Here is a 12656-nt window from a genome sequence, read left to right as displayed (position 1 = left end):
TATGTTCTAAGTGGAAAGGGAGAGGTCAGTTGCCTCGAATTGAAGCTGTTCTAAGCACCTGGAGAGAGAATGATTGATTGTCTGTCAGCTACCCTCTCCCACATTAACAAGGCTATTAAATTTTTTCCTTTAAAGGGCCCTTCTCAACACCTTGAGATAAAACTGTGGGTGAAAATCTGTGGATAATTAGGTTATACCTTTACTATAAAGGCTCAAATGATAAAAATGTTGTGGGCGACTACATGTCTTTATGTAATGAATACTTTTTTCTTCACAATTTTTCTTAGTTTTATGGATTCAGAATATAGGTATGGGGTTATTCATTATATTCTTTTATTTTAAAATGTTTGTACACTGCCTTTCCCCTTAAGCCTTATCTTAAGAGGCTTCCAAGGTGGATCACAATATAAAACCAATTTTAAAATACATCATAAAATAATAAGAATCAGCATCAAAACAAAAAAGCCAATTCAGTACACATTTGGGAATTCAGAATGGATAAAAGAGTTTTTAGGTGCTGCTGGAGGACTAGGAGTGACAGAGCAAACCACAACTCATTAGAGAGGGCAATGCACAAATGTGGTGCTACCCATAGAGAAGGCCAAATTTCATCCAGAAACCATAAAGGTCCATATAATCAGTTTTATCACTCACTCAAACACCTTGTCCACATACAGGAGATTTGAGAGTGGCTAGTAATTTTCTGATATGGTGGGATTCAGGGAGGGCTCTTAAAGCAAATTTAAGTAAGCTAGCACCACCCCACCCATTGATGACTCCACCCACCCTTTGATGACGAATGCCCCCCCTTCCTCCTCCCAGAACTGGAGATTCTCGGGTAAGAATTCCTTTTTCTGTCATTGCATTGTCTGTCATGATGGATGAGAACAATTTTATCCACAAATATCAGGCACTTCCAGATCACCTTCCACCAACTGAGCAGTAAATACAGTGTCCTGCCAGATGTGTAGGGATCAGTAGTTACTTGAGGCAGGCTAATGGTTGCCATGTTAGCCATTAAATTCACAGTCATTCCCTGACTGGGTGGGGGGGGGGGGCTTGACATGTATATTAAAATTTTCCAGGACTGATAACTTGGGGAATTTCAGCACTATTCTTGAGATTACCCTGACCAGCTCAGGCAGGAAACTATTGGCAGCAAGACAGGCAGTACCCCAACAGAATCCCAAATTGGTTTTGAACCTACAGTCAACAGTAGATGAAGATGCTTAAACCCTGAGAACTGCTGGGTGGGGTGCTTGGATAGGAGAATGTACTCATGATGGACTATTGCAAGCTATTACCTCCCTGTTGCCAGACACATTTTGTTTATGGTACTAGAAGTATGCCAAGTGAGCATGGTCCAGACCAGTCTTGTGGTATTTTGATTGGGCTGATGGCAAGGAAACATCAGGTCCCACATGCCTTTAGAGCAGTGGTTCTCAAACTGGTAGGTCGTAACCCACCAGTTCATGTAATGCTTCCCCCGTTCCTTTAAGGGGTAGGGGAAGAGGAGAGGCAGGGGAATGATCCCCAGGACCATGTCCCTAAGAGAGGGGTGAAGGGGGGATGCTTTCTCTTACTTGTCTTAGTGAGAGCTGCTAGAAGCTGCAGGAGGTGCAGGATCTGCACCAGCCAGGCTGGCTGGGAGGGGGTTCAGATCTGACCTAAGTATCAGGGGGCAGTCCCACCCCCCTCCTGGCCTCGGTCTGGTCCATCCTCCCCCATCCTGAAATGCCCCCCCATTCTGCCCTCCCACCACCTCTCCAACCCCCTGCAGCAGCTGCCATCAGCTGTTGCAAACCTACCAGCCTGGAGTTGAGGCTGGTGCACATCCTTGCGCCAGCCTCCTCTACTCCGGCATAGTTTTGAATGTGCTTTATAGCACGCTCACAATATACTCAGGCTGGCGCAGGAGATTGTTGTGTCTTTGCACCCTAACTCCCAAATCTGCAGTAATACAAACCACATCTCAGTAGATACAGATAGGTAATCTTGGCCTTTGGTGCTCCTGATCATTGGCCTTGTCTTGTGTTCAGTCAAATTAAGAAGTATTTGTATATCCATCTTTCCTCCTTGGTGTGAGTGTAAAGGGCCCCCAAGTGAATACTTTGGGCCAGTTAAGACCAACAGCATATTGGCAAAGACAGGCTCATTTTTTAATACATTGCTTAATAGTTTAAAAACATGCTTGGTATTTTATTTTTATTTTATTTACTCAGGGCGTCAGTTATTTTAATATTGAGCCCTTTTTTGAGTCGTCTTGGCTATGGATTTAATTGGCGTTGGGGTGCTGTTATTGTCTGGAGTGGAATGAGAGGCACTTTCACTTTGAACATGGCTCTTGTACTTAGCCAAGAAGATCATCAACAGTCAGCAGAGATAACAACCTCGGTAAGGAAAAATCGGTAGTTTGGAAAGCATTCTCAAAATTTCTGATCAACTTTTGCTTGAAACGTTCCTGAAAATCCAGTGTCCATTTGGAATATTGTATGGATTTCTGGAACAATATTTTCAAAATGTATGCACTTGCTGTTATGTTCAAGGCTTTAAGTACATTGCAAATTCTTGTATGAATTCTTTTAAATGATTGGCAACCCAGTCCTGAGCTGCCCAGCACCCAGGGCTGCAGCAGCCCCAAAAATGGCTGCCACCACATCTCTGTGCACTCAGTGGGTAGCACTGGAGGCTCTTCGGGAGAAGGGGACTTTCATCCCCTTCCCCCGGATAAGGTGAGTAACCCCACAATGTGTTTACTCGCTTCAGCCCAATGGTGGGCTTAGAATTTAAGAGTCTCCGTGTCGGGAGGGCAGCTTTGCTCTACTGGTCTTGCCTCGCTCCCACCCCACTCCCTCCCCCTGGCATGCCTCCCCCTGCCCCAAAATGCCTCCTCCCCCTGTGCCCCCAACTACCTCTATGATGCCTGGTGGTCCACGCAACCGCCAAGCGGTGTAGCACCAGTGCTCCACCGGCACTCAGGGCCACAAAAGTGCCTTACACACGCTTGTGACAGTGCGTGCTGGTGGTGAGCCATTGTGCACTGCATAGGTTTGAGCCCTGTAATGGTCTGAAAGATCATGAACAAATGATGCACCATTTTGTGTCAGGAAACATTTGTTCTCTTATACAGTTTTTGATTTGAAGGCCTTCCATTGTGATACTAATTTTGAGACACATATATTGAACTGGCTTTGGAGAGAGCAATTTGAAGCAATGAAATGGAGAGTAGGGAGATATGTTCAACCCTTAATGAGCCAATATGGCAGTGGTTCTCAAACTCTCTGGGAGAGTTGTCTTTGCAGGGGCGGGGGGAGGAGGCAGGGGCGCGATCCCCAGGATTGCGCCACTCAGGGGGCGGCAGGGGCTTGGGTGCACTTACCCAAGCCTCCTGCAGCCTCCCTGGGGTGCGGGGAGCCCGGTGCAACTTCTAGCAGGCGCTCCCTGTCAGAAGTCGCGCCGGGCCCTGCCTCTTCCTTCCCAGGGCTATAATAATGCTCAACCTGGTGCCCCACCCCTTCCCTGCTGCTGAGCGTGGATCTGGCCCTGCACCTGGAGCTGGTGCTGGAGCTGAGGCTGCCATCCTGAAGGGGGTGGGATTCTGAGGACTTCTGGCCCCTTGGGCAAACTGGCAAGGGAGTGGGAGCAATGCCCAGGTTTCTGGGGTGTCCACCGGCCCCTCCTCAACCAGGTTGCTGCCTGCTTGGCTTGCCCTGGCCTGGGTCCCCCCCCCCCGCATCCCAGCCTCCCTAGGGCTTGTATTGGCAGCAACCTCACCACCTTCCTGGGGTGCTATCTGGGCAGAAGTGCCCAGCTGTGGGCCACCACCATCTGCAGCCTGAGGCAGTGTGCCTCCGACCCCGCCCAGTGAGGCCTCGTTGCTGGCGGGAGACAGAAGGCCCTGCCACAGCCCTCCAGAGCGTGCTCCAGGGAGTTCCCAGGATAGCTCCATGCCACCTTGCACTGAGGTGGAAGACAGCCCCTGTGAAGAAGGAGAGGGGCGGGGCTGACAATGGCCCCCACGGGTAACAGCACACCCATAGAGTTGCCACCGAGGAGGGCTGGAATCTGTTTTCTTGAGCCACTTTACCTACAAATTCATATTTTCCTTGCTGTGTCTGCTGAGAAAGACCAGCCCTCAGAGTTTTAGCCCATGAGGTGGTAAAGGAATATTTGACTGTAGCTTCTCTTCATTACTCTTAGAGGGGACATAACCCTCTAAAATAGAAGTACTTAGATATGTACTTAGATATGTTTCAGCATTTTTTTTTAAATTCATGATCAAAAATGCTAATTGTATAAATCTTTGTGTTTCAGATATTGCTGTATTCAGGAACAACATCTTTGTTTACCTTGATAATTAATTCTACCACTGTGAAAAAGCTGGTTGTGACGTTAGGTAGCTCTTCAAAGGAATATATATAGTATAATCTGATATAGATATTTTGGCACATTGGTTAGGCAGGTTTCCTTGGTCTAGGTGGGAGACCTGTCTCCCTATTGCCCATAGGCCCTTTGGATAAATTATTCACTACTTGTGATATATTCTGAAAAGGATGAGCATTCTCTGCATGTGGAATGATCAGACTGAAGAAACCCAGGGTAGGGTGCTTCTGTCATCAGTTCTGTTAGGAATCAGCACTGTCCTGAGATTACTACTGAGGTAGTCCTTCGCATTCTCACAGGCCTTGTTGTAAAGGATTTCAGAAGTATTTAAAGCATTCAAAATATAGTTTCCAAGTGACTCAGTGTTTACCTGGCTCTGTCAGTCCCTGTGTCTTACCTGTGCCCTGTTGCAGGGAAAGATTCAGGTCACGCCTGTTAGAGAGGTGAAGGAACTGCTTCAGGTTGCAGATTATGGATACAACAGTAGGACCTGTGAGAGAAAATTAAAGATCTCTACAGCTGAGATGAAGACTCAAGGCATGGCAGTATTAAAATCAGGAGTTCCTATTTTATTAAATAACAAGCTACCCAACTGAGGCTGCAGTCCCACTCACACCCACACAGGAGCAAACCCCATTGACTATAATTGGACCTGCTTTTGAGTAGACACGCACAGCACCAGGCTCTGAGTCGGGAACGAAGAGTAAAAGCAAGAGCCCCGAACAAAGAGGTTCAAAACTTATATACTTTATTCACATCCAATTTGTTAGGTATGCAATCAGGACAGGAAGATCTGACTTGCTACCAAATAAGGCAAAGTTTGATCCAATCAGAACACAAAACAATAAACTGATATATATATATATATATATATATATATATATATATATATATATATATGTATGTCTAAGTAAGAAGGGCTATATATATATTTAAATTCATATAGGGGTGAATATTCATATTCACCCCTTACATTCCTAAGGGGTGGGCTTTTTTCCTGAGTTTTCTTATCTCCTTTGTGCAGCCTCTCCCTGAGTCCTGTAAAAATGTGGGATAGTGAGATTCCTAGGTTTCCTAGAGAATGTTTCACATAAGTTCTGACTAAACTAAGCTCATATGAAAGTACAGTTTATAGCACATAATGTTGTTAATAAAATAGCTAAATAATATGATTAAAAATGAATATGACAGGATCACCAATAGAGATGAACCCTGCATTTCTTTAACAGACCCTTGCTGTCACCTGAGCTTGGTGGTGGCAATCTAAAAGCCCATTTGTGATTTACAAAAGTGGAACTTTCTGCTGTCATAAATGGCCATATGGTGGCATGCTGTATATGCTATGGTCAGCCAGTCTGGAACTGGTCACCCCCAAATGATGGTGGTGTTGGTAGCTTTCTGCCTCTACCTGCTATTCACAGGAGCAGAGATAATCCATCGCAGGGGAAGGGGAGGAATGGGGTTGTTTCTGAGCTACTCAAAAATCTTTTGAATAGCTTTTAATTAGCATTTAGAGTCTCATTATATCTAAAGGGAGATTGTTCAGACACAAATTCACTATGAGTAGCTGTTTGGGGATGTGAAAATCCTATGAAAACATCTTTGCCCTCAGCAAAAATGATGGCTGCCTGCTCAGTGGTGCATAGCCTGAGCTGAAAAATTAAAATTAAGACAATTTGACCAAGCAGTGTCATTCTCTACCACCTTTCTAAATTTGATGCAGATCTATTGAAGTATGACTGAGATAGAGTACTTCAAAACTTGGACCCAAAGAATATTAAAAATGCTTTTAATTTTTGTTTTGCATATGTAGTTCATTGTCACCCAACTCCAAAATGCAAGGTAGAGAAGAGGACCAACTCTCAGGAGAAGATACTCCTGGTTTGAACACTGTTTCCCCTTTTCTTTTTGAGCAGCCAGGCTCTTTCTGATTCTGTATACTGTTGCTGCTTTCTAAGACATTACATAGTGGCTAGTAGACTTATTTTCTGTTTCTATAGGACTTTGTAATATTACTCTTCCAAAACGCATGGCAATGCATAATGCTATTCAGCGCATCAGGCAAATGGAGGCCAATGCCTTTTCAATGTTGAAACTTGACAGATTTTTGGCTGATGCAAATTGGGCAATGGCTGAAGAAGCAATTACAATTGAATACCCTTATAAAGTGAGTATCTTTTGTGTTACTAATAAAGAGAGAATATAATTTAGCCATTGTGTAAAACAAAGTGTTATGAATAGCTCCACTGCCACCAAATGCAAAATATAGGTGCTAGATTTCTTAATACTGTACTGTTATTCTGTTGGGTCTGATTTTGTGAAGGCAACTTAATATAGCACTGAACTGAGACTTGAAGTTTCAGTTTTAAGGTTAACTTTTTCCTATCCTTAATTCCCCATATCTAGTATGTTGCCAGATTGTGGGCCCAATCCTATCCAACTTTCCAGCACCAGTGTAGCCGCAATGCAGCCCAGAGGTAAGGGAAAAAACGTTCCCACCTTGAGGAGGCCTCTGAGACTCCCTCCCCAACACAGGAGAGCATACCCTATTGGCACAGCAGCACAGGCACTGGAAAATTGGATAGGATTCGGCCCTGTGTGTCTTCTCCCAGTACACCATTGCAAAAATGTCTCTTTCTCTCTGTCCCCTGAGCAAAACATTAGTTCATGCCATGATCATTTTTCACCTTGACTACTTCAACATCTCCTCTTTTGTTTTCCATAACCTCATAAAAGTAAAATGCCTCTACTTTTAGACATTCTGCCACAAAATCATTCTTGCCTGACATATTTGATTTATGCAGGTACTTGGTGCTGAGTACAAGCCAGGTTGAGACTCTTTTTTTTGGTTTTTTTTTAAACTGATGGCATGGATGCATCAGGTCCTACAGACCAGTGGTTCTCACACATTTAGCACTGGGACCCACTTTTTAGAATGAGAATCTGTCAGGACCCACCGGAAGTGAAGTCATGACTGGAAGTGACATCTTCAAGCATGAAAATTTTTAACAATCCAAGGTTGTAATCCTACCCACACTTACCCAGGAGTAATATTTAGTCCCATTTACTATCGTTGTTAAAAGAATATGCATAGTAGATTGTTAAAAGTACAGATCTGTAACATTTCCCCAAATGCAGTTACATACCATGGTAGCACCAAGTCTAATATATTAAAAATAAAATATTGAAATGAATGGGGACCCATCTGAAATTGGCTCATGACCCACCTAGTGGGTCCTGATCCATAGTTTTAGAAACACTGCTACAGACCATAGGGAAAGGCCAAACTTTGGTTCTTCACAGCAACCACTTGTTGCACTGCCTTTTGGAAGATTCCCTGACTAGTTGTTCCTTTTGCTTGGTCAGCCAATTCATACTTATAAACAAGACCACTCCCTGTGAACCTCCTTACTTCAAAATAAACAAAATAATTAGTGAACCCATGAGAAGGGCCTTCAACCTTGGCTTCCATCACCAACTTCATTGCAAATACACTCAAGAGCTGGATGGTAATTGAGGCACAGACCTCTTGAGCAGTAAAGGAGACCTCTACTACACCCTCACTGTGCAAAATAATCTGGACATGAATCATTTGGGTACCCACTGGTACTGTATCAAGCACCATCATTCCCTCTGAGACCCAAGAACCACTGTGCCAGCTGGAACCCAGAATAGTATTGGAACACTCTTCTCTTTCCAGAGTTTCTCCTTCCTTCTCTGCACCCTTCCCTCGAGTGCTACTGTATTCAAGCACTTGCAAAGCCACCTCTCAAAGAACTCTTCCCCCCAGAAAGCAATTGTGGTTCTAGTGCCTTGCTTCCCTCCCTGAAACTAGCAAAGGCTACGACCCAGCTTTCCTGGATTTGCCTTTCAAACCCTTTTCTGCCTCTCCCCCCCCCCCCCGTTTGTACCAGATGTTTTCTTGCCTTGTAACCTAGCCCTGTGATTCCTACAGGAATGCAAGCTTCATCCCAGCAGATATGGATATACAGGGTGAACCAAAAGTAGGTGGACAGTGAATGATAATATTTATTCCACCTACTATCCACCTACTTTTGGCTCACCCTGTATAACTTTAGCTTTTGATTATTGCTAGAGGTGTTTGAAAATGGTGTTATTTATTTTACCTTGAGATAAGCCCATTGTGTTCTGTAAGACTTTGGCTGTAATTCTATCTTACTCCCTAGAAACAAACGTTTCTAACTATTGGCAACAAACTCCCTCATGAGTCAAGGCTGTTGGCATCCTACACGCATGATAGATTCCCCCCATGTGCATGGTACACTTGTCTTAGAACACACCCAGTAACAATATTATCATGTCACAACCCTCCCTTAATCTCTATATTGACTTCTTGGCCACTTCCAAATCTAGCACAAACTCCTAATCTTTATCTTCATAGTCATCCATTGACTTACTGGTCTTGTTGCACTCTTACTAAATTTCAACTGATGTGTTGGAAAGTTGGATAGGATGTGAATCCATAGTCCAATTACATTTTTATTACATTTTTCTTGTTTGCTTTTCTTTTGTGCAGTTGGATCCTGAAGAAACTTCCACTTTGAACCAAATTATTCACTGTCCAGAGTGTAATACAGATATTACATTTGAAAGAAGTCCTCAGCAAATTGCTGATTTAATGGAAGAAGCCAGGTTGCGTCTCTTAACAGCACAAATGGTTTGTATTTTTCGTTCTATTGGCTCTGTTTTATTCTAATTTCAGTAGAACACTGATTGTTTGATAATGTTTCAACAAGATATTTTCTCAGAAACTTTTTGACTCTTAAGAAATGCGCATAACTATAAATAAGTTCCTTCTGATACATCCCACAGCTATTAAAATGAAGAATTTTCATTGTCACCATTACTAAGGTAGGGAGAACTTTTTATATGCCCTTTACTATCATGCCACAGCTTTGGCTATGGGTAGGACACGTCTCAGGAGAACAGTCATAGAGCATCAAATCAGAGGCAGAAGGCATAGTCAGACTATTCCAGTCAGACTGGAATTGCATACTAGTTAAGCTAACCAGACTGAGAGTGCAGGAGGTGAGACATGGAGACTGGCTGCAAGCAGGATAGTTCAAGACCATTATCACCGCTGCTCATTCACATGCACACACTTGTTCTTATACATGTGTTATGCTTTTGCGCACGTGCACACACAAAATAACTCAGACGGAATCAATTAGTGATATTAGAAATACTTCTTGAGGTCAAATTCAGCGTGTCTGACAGTTTGGGGTCAGTTTTGTTGATACGGGTGAGTGATGCAAGCAATCTCAAAGCACTTCAAAATTAGACTTAATCTTGCCACTTCTATTACCCAGTCCATCCTTCGCTTTTTTTCCAAGCAGGGTCATAGTTTTATTCTGGCCATGTTAAAGGTGTTTAAGGCGAAGGTGATCCTGCAACTCCTTTATGGTGCCCTGGTTTGGATGGAATCAGTTGCCCTTTGAGTCCCTACAAGCCAGGTTCTTTAGGAAGCTGCTGGGTCTCCCTAGATGCGCTTCTAACACTGCAATCTACCTGGAGTTAGGCCAGTCACTGATGGTGACCAGAGTATGGCAAGCAAGATTCAAATACTCATTGTGTGTTTGCTTCCACGCTTGCCCCAACACTCTTATTTTTCAGATGTTTTTATTTTATTATTTTTCAAAAGTTTTTAGATATCAGTGCTCCCAAGTCACTAAATTTAGTGTGGAAGAAGGTAAGACTATTGGGTTTCTCCCCGGACTCTGTTGTTGTTATCTGCAAATACTGTGCCAGTGCACTAGGGTTGGGGGGGGGGCTTGGTGCAGCAGCAAGCAGGCAGGGGGGTGAGAGAGGTTGAAAGAGGAGGAAGAGAAGAGATAGTGGCTTCCTTGTGAGAAGAAGAAGCACCAGTACCATACGGGGGGGGGGGGAGAGGAAGAGACACCTATACTGTATATATGACCAATGGGGAGGGGTTTGCGGTAATCGTGTCCAGCCATACTCCTCATTTTTTAGAAAGTTGTCTGGATTAAGTCAATTTTTTGATTTGAAAGGGCATTGGTATTGGCCTGTGGAGAATCATTGGACAAATTTGTTTCTGCTTCCAGACTTGCTCCACCATCTTGGGGACTCTAACTGAACATTCACAACCTTCCTGATGAGGCAGGGCACTAAGTTTCGCCAAGCGTCTCAGTGCACAGTGTAAGCTGCCCCTCACCATCGCTGGTGTCTCCTTCATGTTGTTTTCGCTTCCCAGAATAGCTTCAACAGTGAGTGGAAGGCGCAGCTTACACTGCGCGTTGAGGTGCCTTGCATAACTTAGTGCTATGCCTCATCAGGAACACCGCTGAAATGACTGGTTTGGACAAACAGGAATTCATTGGAGAAGGTGACTGAATGAGACTGAGATAATCTGGGTTTCCTTCCCAGACGGCCAGCAGAAGAAGGTAATGTAAGGAAGCTTTGAAACTGGCATGCGAGAATGGAGGCTTTAGCGAGGAGAGAGAGAAAACTGAAGGAGAAATGACCAATTCTATTCTGCTAGGCAGGTTTTGAGTGAAGTCCTTTTTAAACAGCAGGGGCAGCACTGCAAGATTCCAGGTACCAGGGAAGAAAAATGCAGCAAAGAACTCCTTTTTGAGCCAGGAAGATAGCTCCTCCAAGAGTGAGGTTTGCTGCCAGAGTGCTCAGCAAGAGGCTTCTTGACTGCAGGACAACATTGCCAAGCAGAAATGTGGAGGTTTCAGCAGGGAAGAAAGCACTACCAAAATGGAGGGAATCTGTATGAAGAAGGGATTGCCAACAGTAGAATGGGAACCTTGGCAAATGACAAGATGAAGAAAACGCTCAGCAGCATGAACATTTTCCAAGGGATGGAGAAGTGATAAAAACTCGGTGTGGACACCTCCAAGGAATGGACCAGCAACCCAAACTTCTGCTTCCAGAGCAGGGACAGTTATAGGACTTTGCACAGAGGAAACTAATGAAGGAATTTTTACAGTCATGACTTATCCAGGAGTCTACTCTGATGTTGGAGCTGAACCCCCCTTGAAAAAGAGTGGCCACAACCATTTTTAGAGTGGGGTCAAATGATAACTGCAGGACACATTCAGCAATGTATGTGGTTGGCATGTCCACAGCATCCTTCATCCTCTTGGAAGTTTGCAAGACTACATGGAAACCATGCTGGAATCAGTTGTCAGGCTTGGCAACGCATGATTGATCATGAAGGGGTTTTGAACCAATAGCTTAATGAACTGATTTGAGGCCCAAGATAGAAGCCACATTCCAATCCTGTACCTGAGCAAGGGGACCAACAGAAACCTCAGCCTCAAGAGGTACCACTCCCTAGTGCTTCAGGCATTGGTGGACTCCAGGTGATATTCCTGGTCATTTTTGTTGGAGCTCTTGGCAGATGCCACAATACCTAGATTGTGAATGATTCCTGTGTTTAAGAGAATGGAGGAGGGTGCTTGGACTCCTATTGTGACAGAGGAGAGCAGTTAGATCTCTGTCCCACCCCTGATAATCAGGGATGCCGCCTACCCACTGTGACTTTGGCAGGTGATGCCCTGTCCCATCATCCTCCATCCCAGACCAGGAGCACTTCAGTTATATCCTTAATCTGTGCAGGATGTTGGTAGAGAGAACTTTTGGACAGTTAGATTCTCCTGAAATAGACTGTGATGAACAGCTGGTCCTGATGGTGAAGGTAGTCTGTGGCATCCTGTACAATTTTGGCATCTCTCAAGGCAAGGTTCTGCTGGATTGGGAGCCATCTGTGGCAGACAGGGATGACAACCCCCATACGAATCCACTTGAGAGATGGATAGCAGGAGGAGGTTGCCAAAAAGATCAGAGACACACTCTGGCTATTTTAGTAGTCAGAGTCTGGAGTAGTTGGTGGTTCAAATAAGTGTGGTGTTTTGTTTTGTTTTAAACAAAGAAGGCTATATTTTTGAAATGGTATTGTGCCTTGTAACCTGTCAAGCATTCAGAAAACAGTTCAACACACTGCAGTTACTGTATTCTGTACAGCAGGGGTGGGCAAACTTCAACTTTAGGGATCCTGGACCTTTAACAATTGTGTAGGAGAGAGAATTTCAGCAGGTGCAGCTTGTCATCTGTGAGATGTTGAAAGTTTGCTTACCCCTACTGTACAGCAACAATTTACAAACACACATAAAGCTGATATTTACAGACACACAGAAGAAGGTTGTGTAACCCCTTAGTTAACATGACCACTTTGTGTTTCTCGCCTTCTCAGAAGGCTCAAAGCCTGGAGACTCAGGCCTCCA

At 44.2% G+C, this 12656-nt stretch overlaps 1 protein-coding gene across 1 annotated transcript in view; it reads left to right on the top strand.

Annotated features, from left to right (window-relative positions):
• The window catches only part of LOC136644077 (solute carrier family 9 member C1-like), a 107824-nt gene that overhangs the window by 19221 nt on the left and 75947 nt on the right, over positions 1-12656 (top strand). Inside the window, exons 9-12 of the mRNA XM_066619591.1 lie at positions 2223-2394; positions 4315-4396; positions 6384-6550; positions 8921-9061. Of these exons, the coding sequence (XP_066475688.1) occupies positions 2223-2394; positions 4315-4396; positions 6384-6550; positions 8921-9061 (562 nt within the window). The remainder of the gene's footprint in view (positions 1-2222; positions 2395-4314; positions 4397-6383; positions 6551-8920; positions 9062-12656) is intronic.

Source organism: Tiliqua scincoides, chromosome 1 (genome assembly GCF_035046505.1).
Source record: "Tiliqua scincoides isolate rTilSci1 chromosome 1, rTilSci1.hap2, whole genome shotgun sequence".
NCBI classification, from domain to species: Eukaryota; Metazoa; Chordata; class Lepidosauria; order Squamata; family Scincidae; genus Tiliqua; species Tiliqua scincoides.
This window is presented reverse-complemented; position numbering and strand designations above follow the sequence as displayed.